This window comes from Barbus barbus, assembly GCF_936440315.1.
Source record: "Barbus barbus genome assembly, chromosome: 6".
Classification (NCBI taxonomy): domain Eukaryota; kingdom Metazoa; phylum Chordata; class Actinopteri; order Cypriniformes; family Cyprinidae; genus Barbus; species Barbus barbus.
The window spans coordinates 18,381,520-18,390,132 of record NC_136734.1 but is presented as its reverse complement, the minus strand read 5'-3'; the positions used below and the strand labels follow the sequence as shown (position 1 = coordinate 18,390,132).

The 8,613-nt window shown below is 35.1% G+C and overlaps 1 protein-coding gene across 1 annotated transcript; it reads left to right on the top strand.

Moving 5' to 3' along the window:
- The first annotated feature begins 228 nt into the window (after window positions 1–228).
- Window positions 229–3,079, top strand: tor2a (torsin family 2, member A). The gene is made up of 5 exons (XM_079418541.1): window positions 229–438; window positions 1,289–1,554; window positions 1,656–1,831; window positions 2,309–2,436; window positions 2,592–3,079. Exons 1-5 carry the CDS (start codon window positions 321–323, stop codon window positions 2,834–2,836), a joined length of 933 nt encoding a protein of 310 aa, XP_079274667.1. The 5' UTR covers window positions 229–320; the 3' UTR covers window positions 2,837–3,079.
- The last annotated feature ends 5,534 nt before the right edge of the window (window positions 3,080–8,613 follow it).

Sequence of the window (8,613 nt, the reverse complement as noted above, 5' to 3'; positions counted from 1 at the left end):
AAAATATAAAATACTAAATATGTATACAAAATACACATAGCCTGGGCTAAACATTATGTAAATATGTTAAAGGACTCACAAATGGAAACAGTCGTACTTGCTTTCTTATATAATTTTATTTTGGGGGCCACGGATTTACGCAATTACGTCACGACGCAAAAGATTCAGTGAGTTGACCCTTCTACTCGAACCGCTCGAAAGAACCGATTCGCGGAAATGTGTGAAATCAGTGTGTTGTCCTCTAGTGTCTGTGACGCTGTAGCAGTTCTGCTTCCGCCAGCAAACTCATCTTGGAGCACGGCTCCCAAGCTATAGCTACAATGATATTTATTCTTCTTTTAATTTATTGTACGTCTTTAGGTACCGCTTTTGAGATGAAGTCTATTTTTTGTTCAATATCTGACAGCTGCGACTGTGACTTCAAACCAGACATAAAGGGTAAGGCGTGTGGGATATGAACAGCTGTCTCCTCAGTAGACAGCTAGCGTTAGCTTCTCTAGTAATAAGCAGTGGGGCTTGGCTTACAGCTTCACCAGATCAAACCAAAGGATTTCTTTCAATATAAACGACGGACACTCTATTTTTTACACCACATACGCCAGATTTAACTTAACCATTAATGGTAGCTGACAGCTGACCACTGTAAACAAACGAAATGCTACATGGTTCACAGTGCATGTCTGCAGCTTTGTACGTGTATACAGATCACTTTTTGACTAGAATAAATGCTAAAATGCATTTGAGATGTAATCTTTCTGATGTTGGCTTCCTTATATACTATAAACATAACACATATATATTTTATGTGTTATGTTTATAAATAAATTTTAATGTCATACTGAAGTGCACATAACTATATACAATTCAAACTAGCTGGGTAAATTATAACACTAGAGAGGTGTGACTACATATTTTAGAGTAACATACATTTTCTCATAACAATAATGCATCAATAACATTTAAACATTTTGACTGATATTCTGATGAAGGCTGTCTAAGATTACTATACGGGACGTATTATATACTGGACAGTTGGCAGTCGTTTAATTGAGATCTTATCTTAGAAGTTAGTAGTTAATCATTGTGTTTGTGTTTATTTGTAACCACATTAATATGTGGTACCAGTAAATATCTCCCGAAACAAACCTATGCATTGACATATGCTGTTGTTTTTCTATATATTTGGAGCCTTTAATGAATTGATTTGTCATTATGTGAGCTGTGTGTAACTGCAAGCTTTTATTTACAAACCGCTTCAATCATCCCAACCGTGCCTGTGTTTTCACAGGTTTAGAGTGGGACCTTTATAAAAACCTTTATGGTCAACATATGGCCCAGGATATTGTCTCGGAAGCAGTGGTGAATTTTTTACAGAATGAAAACCCTGACAGACCACTAGTGCTGTCCTTCCATGGAGCATCTGGGACTGGAAAAAGTCTGGTCAGCTCTATGATAGGACGACACATCTACGGAACAGCTATGGGCAGTCCATACATTCATCAATTTATTCCCACCTTACACTTTCCTTCAGCTGACAGGGTACAACAGTACAGGGTATGTGTGTATTTATTGATATTAACACATGAGCACTTTAATAATTAGTTCCTGGATGAGTACAGTTATTGTTCATTAACTTGTTCTTGTTTTGCGCACAGTCAGATCTAAAACACTGGGTCGAGAGAAACCTCACAGCTTGTGCTCGCTCAATCTTCATCTTCGATGAGATGGAGAAAATGCCTCCTGGTGTGATCGATGTTTTAGAACCACATTTAGGCCCCTTTCATGTTCTATTCCAGACGAACTACCGTAAAGCGATTTATATATTTATCAGGTAAGTCTGAATGACTGATCAATGCTTATTATGGACAGGCTTCTGTCCTTCGGGGTAATATAACATTTCAAAGCAAAGAATTTGATGTATTAAAGTGATAGTTCACCAAAAAATACTGTCATCATGTCCTCAACTTCATGTCAATCCAAGTCCTTATGACTTTGCTTGATCTTTGAAATATTTTGAATGAAACCTGAGAGATTTCTGGCCCTCCATTGAAAGTCTGGGTAGGATCCAAAAAGGTCATGTAGGCTTCGTAAAACGAATCCATTTGAACAGTCGCTTTTTTTGAAACCATTCGATTCATATGGATTTGTTTTTTACGATGCCTTTATGACCTTTTTGGATTAAGTTTTGGTTACTTGGACTTTCAATGGAGGGACAGAAAATTCTCAGGTTTCATTAAAAAATATTTTAATTTGTGTTTTGCCATATGCCTTTACTCTTGTTTTTTTTTTTTTTTTTTTTTTCTTTCAGTGCTGTAGGTCAGGAGGTAATTAACAAAGTTGCGCTGGAGAGCCGTCAGGCAGGTAGAGATCGAGAAGACATTCTCCCGAAAGAGCTGGAGGACAGTATTGCTGATGCGGTGTACAACAACAAGAACAGTGAGTGTCATAGATGTTCAGTTTAATCATGTTAAGTGTCATAGATCTTCAGTTTAATCATGTTAATTGTAGCTGCTAATCTTACTGCTTAATATATGTTGCACACTTTTCCTCTGTTAAGTCAATCTAATCTGTGGGTGAACTTTGTTTCCCAGGTGGGTTCTACCACTCCAGAATAATTACAGAAAAGCTTATCACTCGTTTTGTGCCTTTCCTCCCCTTGCTGCGGCGCCACGTGGAGCGCTGTGCCCAGAGGGAGCTCTGCCAGCGTGGGGAGTGTCAGCGGACAGATGTGGCATCGTCGGTAGGGGGCGCCATGATTTACACACCAAATGATGGCCAATACTTCTCCAGCACTGGCTGCAAATTAGTCCCGGCTAAAGTTAACCTTTTCCTTTGAGGGTCAAAGTGAAATCCCTTAAGGATCTTAACAGCAACTCGGAGCCCTTTGGGTGATGGAGCTACAGAGTAAAGTCGCCTGCATTTGGGGACATTCTCTTATTTGTATGTTTCATCTATATGGATGAGTTCTGATGAAGAATGAGCAGGATTCGATAAATAACGCTGGTGAGCTCTGGTTTTGCCGTTTTTAATCAAGCATGGATTAAGCCTGTTGCTAGTTAATAAAGGAACAGATTCAGAGAGCCGGCCTCAGTTCTCTAGGCCACTGAAACAACCTACAACACACTCAGTTTCAGTGTGCAGTTAACTACAAATCAAGTGCTCTCAGAATTTCAATGATTATTTATTTCATCATGGGATATTCATTTAACAATGGAACTAAATGCTGTATTTCTGATGCTGACCACAGGGTGGCAGCAGTGCCTACTTGAAGCAAGTTTTTTTTTCTTTTCATATTAAATATGTAAATAATGTATAATAGCGTTATTTTAGTATTTAAATAGTTAACCAGATAAATCAGAAAGTTTTTGTAGCTCTTTCAGTACAATCTATGTTAATAAGAATGTCTGAAAGCCAGAGTTCATCCAAACTGAATTCTGTCATCATTTGAAGAGTTCAGATGCGAAAGCTTCTAAATGCCATTTGATTTTTTTCTTGTAAAATTAGCATTTTTATCAGGCTCCTATGTGTAGGTTCAGTAATTTCACTTTAATGGCAATGAATAAGTTCATTATATTGCAATTAAAGTTAAATAACTGAACATAAACATAGGGCCTGAGAAAAATGCACATTTTAGAAGAAAATTTCAGATGGCACTTTGAGGCTTTTGCATCTAACTCATCATTTACACACCCTCATGTCATTCCAAGTCAAAACAAGATATTTTGCTAAGTGCCTCAGTGATTTATATATATATATATATATATATATATATATATATATATATATATATTCTATTCTGTCCATACAATGGAAGTCAGTCCTAACCAAAACATATATATTAGTGCTGTCAAACAATTAATTGCAATTAATCGCATCCAAAATAAGTTTTTGTTTACATAATAAATGTTTGTGTACTGTGTATATTAATTATGTTTATATATAAATACACACACATACAGTATATATTTTGAAAATAGTTACATGTATTTACATGTCTATATTTATATTCATTTAATATATACATGCATGTGTGTGTATTTATATAAGCATAATAAATATACTGGGCACACATACATTATGTAAACAAAAACTTATTTTGGATGCGATTAATTGATTGACAGCACTAATTTCATGAGATATATATATGTATGTATGTTAATATCTCTGCATAAAGTTTGGAACAATATAAGGGAGAGAGTGCATGATGACTTAATTTTCATTTCTGAGTGAACGTTACGAATCTACAGTCAATGAAAATATATGCAATTACATCAAAATTAAGAAATGTTTTAATACAAATTTATTAATTTTTTTTTATCTGAGAAGCCATATTATCTAATTTGATTGATTTGAGGCGAATTACCAGCTTTTAAATATTTCTTTTTTTTTTCTTTGTCCTCCTCCTTCCTTTATAAAACTCACTGAAGTATTAGAACACATATTCTGTTCCTATATTTAATTTAAAACACTAAAGGGAAAATAAAAGATACTTTATGCATGAACTACCCTCATATAACTAGAAATGGAATCTAACGAAATCCAATTCCAGTGTTATTCATTGTTGTTTACATTGTACAGTTATTCTACACATTCATTTAGAATAGTACACAGTGTGATGTAAATAATTTTTAAAGGTTAAACCATTTTCTTCATGCACTTTTCTATTCATTGATTAGCCATATATTAACAGTTTGTTTTGTCTTTTTTATTTAATTTGAAACATGTACAGTAATGCAAAATTAAAAGCAGGTACACTGCACAACAATAAAATCAAGTTAAATTTTTCAACTTGTGTATTTGCTTTTTTAAATCCACAAGCTCTTTTTTCACATAATGTTTTGAATGTCATGAGTTTTTCGTATATGTCACACCCTATATAAGACCGTTCCAAGTCTTACTGTGTGAACACATAGCTGTTGATCATGGACAGAATGACACAAAGCCCCCCAGCTCCCTCCGACAGCCCGTCTTCCTCCACTTACCAAAGGATATTAAATGTTTCTCAGCAGGAAACGCTAGCAGGTGTTAGTTGGTCTGTTTGCCGGTCTGGCGAGAAGGACATCATGACTGTTAGCTGGACATTAAACCCTTTGGGACCATGTTAAATTTTAGTGGATAAGCCCTTAAAGCTTTTCCTACCATTTCACCTGCACACAAAGCACTGATACCCACTTTGATGACTTCATCTGTCCCATCCAGTATACCAAGAGGAAGTGTAGCGATGAGGCCCTCACCTTGGGTGGTGTCAAAGGAAGGATTTTCGACTGTTACAAAAAGCAACTAGATAATAACAGACCCACCTCCCTTCCCCAAATCTCTGCTCTTAGCTTGACCCCCGTGCTCCCATTCACACGCTCTCCAAAGCGGCTGTCCTCGCCTGGCCACTGCCCCCTTCATTCGGACAACTCTCCATTCTGTCCTAAATCAGGTCTAAAAAGGCACAACATCACCCCCTCCGCCAGTCCCCTCTGGCAATACCCCCCCAACCCCCCTCAACATCTGTGAGCACCCCTCTGTCTCCTCATTTTCTCCCTAACCACCCCATTATTGGCTGTCTTTCACTTGTAAATGTGGCCAGCCACAGTGCTGATGAGGCTTTCATCTGCATGGCCCGGGTCAGGCTGGAGTTAGCGGCCGGCTGTGGGGTGGGACGCAGGATGCGGCGGGCCTTGTGTGGCCCAGAGATGAAAAACAATCAGCACACTGAGCGAAGTCCTTTTGAGGTGCATTCAGCTGAGACGCTTGGCTAAACCAACTTTTGCCTCTTTCTGGCTGTGCATTGCTTATTTGGTTGTGTTTTGTGGGGTTGTTCTTTAGAGACTCTATATTGTCATTATTAACAATATGCTTGCTAATTAAACAGTGTTTTAATATTATAAAGTCACATCCTAAAAACAAATGTTTTGGCTCAACAATGAAAATTAATGCCATAGTTTGCATCAGTCTTTTGGATTTACAACAACTTCTCATTAAATTAATTTAACCAACAAATATTGAGTGGTGGTCCTGACACCAGTTAATCTTATCTGTTTTAGTTCAAATAAATGGCATATAGCACATGCAGAATGTAATTTATTTAGCATGTAAATTTAATGAACAAGATATTTACCACCATAGAAACACTTTTAAACATATCAAACATGATGCTTAAAATAACACTTTATCACTGTCAAACAAAATAACACTTAATTTCAACATTTATTTTCCTTATTCAGTCCTATCCACAAAGCATCCCAGCTAACAAATGATGTTCTAAGAACATTTTGTTCAGTGTTATTTTAGTATCATTCAGATTATAGTTTTAAACATTTTTAATTGTAGTTTTATATTTTCAGTTTAATTTCAGTTAAAGTTTTAGTAATTTTGTTGTACGATTTTGTCATTTTTAGTAGTTTAGATTTTTTATTAATAGATATCCTTATAGTTTTAATTTTTTTATTACCGTTAAAGTTATTTTAGTACCTCAAGTTCAACTAAATTATAATGTGAAATTATAAAATAAAAAGTTATTTTATTTTATTTCAGGTATTAAATAACAAAAAAATAAAGGTTTTAATTTTAGTTTGACTATAATAACCCTTTTGCTAATGTTCCAATTAAGTTATGAAAAAATGATATTTGAATGTACTCTGAACGTTCAACATGTATTTTTTTATTTATTTTTTTTCTTCGGTTTTCTTGGCAAAGTGAACACATTAAGGCAGAGGTCACCGAACTTGATCCTGTGGGGGCCGATGTCTTGAAGAGTTTAGCTCCAACTTGCCTCAACACCTGTATACCTGTATACCATGTCCATGAACAATGAATAATTATGTTTATGTGCTAACATTCTGTTACATGCAAACAACATCAGAAAGTTCTTAAATACATGATAACTTTTAACAAACAGTCTATTAAAGTTAATGGAACATTTGTTCATATAGAGAGCCTTGCCAAAAAAAAAAAAAAAAAATCTCAGATTTATTGATGCAAAGATCAAGTTTATGTCAACAAAACTCATAAAAGTAATGTTTACAACTTAAAGGGTTATTAAATCAATACATTTTTCACTGTATACATGCATTTCTTTAGGTTGTGCTAACAGGTGCCCTGAATCTCTTTTAAGATGTTAAATATTCATTTCAAAACTCATTTAAGATCTTAAATATGCAAATACATTTCTGTTTCTGTCACCCTGATTTCAAAAGTCAATATTTGCATCATATCATGCTCATGTGAGATTACTTGTGGACTGTGTGTCTCTTAATCTCAGTTCTCACCCAAACAATGGGTGGTTACCGCAGCAATGAAGTCTCCAGGACAACAGGTGAACAAAGGGCGAGAGGAGGGGGGAATGCTGGGAGAGGGGTGGAGGGGCACCAGGGATGCCCTTGGCCTCTGTGTGGTCAGTGGGGGACATGGGCCTCAGGAGGGTCTATAAGAAAATGTCTGTCCAAAATCTGTCCTTCTTTGCAAGCATGAAATGATTGATAATCCTCTAACTAACTAAGACTCTGATGCTGACACTGTCAGTTCTTCCCTCCACATGATGTATGGTCTCATTTGCTTCCACGTGAGGTAGTAGCAATGATAAGTGCAAATTCCACTAACACAGCATATAGTCTTTCATATCAGCTCAGTGAATCTGTTCTGAAACTGGGAACATGAACCTCACACAGCAGTGCAAGGAGAGTAAGCCATAGTGTCTTTAGGATCAATGGAATTCATTCAGATATAAGAAACTGTTTATGATTTTGAAACCATTTAAATAAGATCATTTATATTTAGCAGTCATACATTGTAGCAGAAGAATTGTATAAATTTCAGTGGAAAGCCTGAAATAAACACATCCGCCATGGAAGAAATACTTTACTAAAGAACTACTGAGAAAAGTAATGAATTAAAAAAAAAAAAAAAGCAATATTTTTTCTAAATTATGCATTGAATAAAGCATGGAGTCCATGACTGCTGCAAGCTGTATTTTTTTATAAACAAAATCTATTTTATTTTCTATTTAAACCGTTTTAATAATTTAATAATTTTTATATTTTATTTTTTATTTATTGTAATGTCAAGGGTCTTTTTTTAAATGTCTTCTACAATAAACAAGAAAATATTGCTATGATATTTATAGTAAGGTTATGGAACCAAATCTTTATGTTAGCCTATTATATCGTTCAAATCTAAGAAAACGGTATAAATTATCCTTAAACTATTTACTATATTATTTAAACAATTTATTACAATTTAGCTTTTTTAAAATGCATTTCTGCAGTTGATTAATATGCACTGATCACATATGGAAAGAGAAAAAAAAATGAAAGTCTAATACAGATGGATGACAACTATGTATTCGTTTAATTCTCTGCTCGTGCTGATTTGAAAAGATCAAAAGATCTGACCTGTGTGTAAAACTAATCGTGTTTAATCCTATTGGATTAACACGCCATTTCTTTGTTGTCCTAAAGTCTGTAGCAGACACCTCACACAGAAGAAATCTGACAAAATCGTAAAATCCTGTCAGCTCATTTGAAACGAATATATTCACAAAAACAAACTTTATTAAACTTCATCGACAATTCAATTGATTAACAAATTAATTTAATATACATTTTTCGTTCTGATTTACTAAGC

Coding starts and splice junctions, on each gene's coding strand:
- tor2a (XM_079418541.1), top strand. CDS start 321: ATGATATTTATTCTTCTTTTAATTTATTGTACGTCTTTAGGTACCGCT. Junction 439..1,288: donor CTTCAAACCAGACATAAAGG/GTAAGGCGTGTG, acceptor GTGTTTTCACAG/GTTTAGAGTGGGACCTTTAT. Junction 1,555..1,655: donor ACAGGGTACAACAGTACAGG/GTATGTGTGTAT, acceptor TTTTGCGCACAG/TCAGATCTAAAACACTGGGT.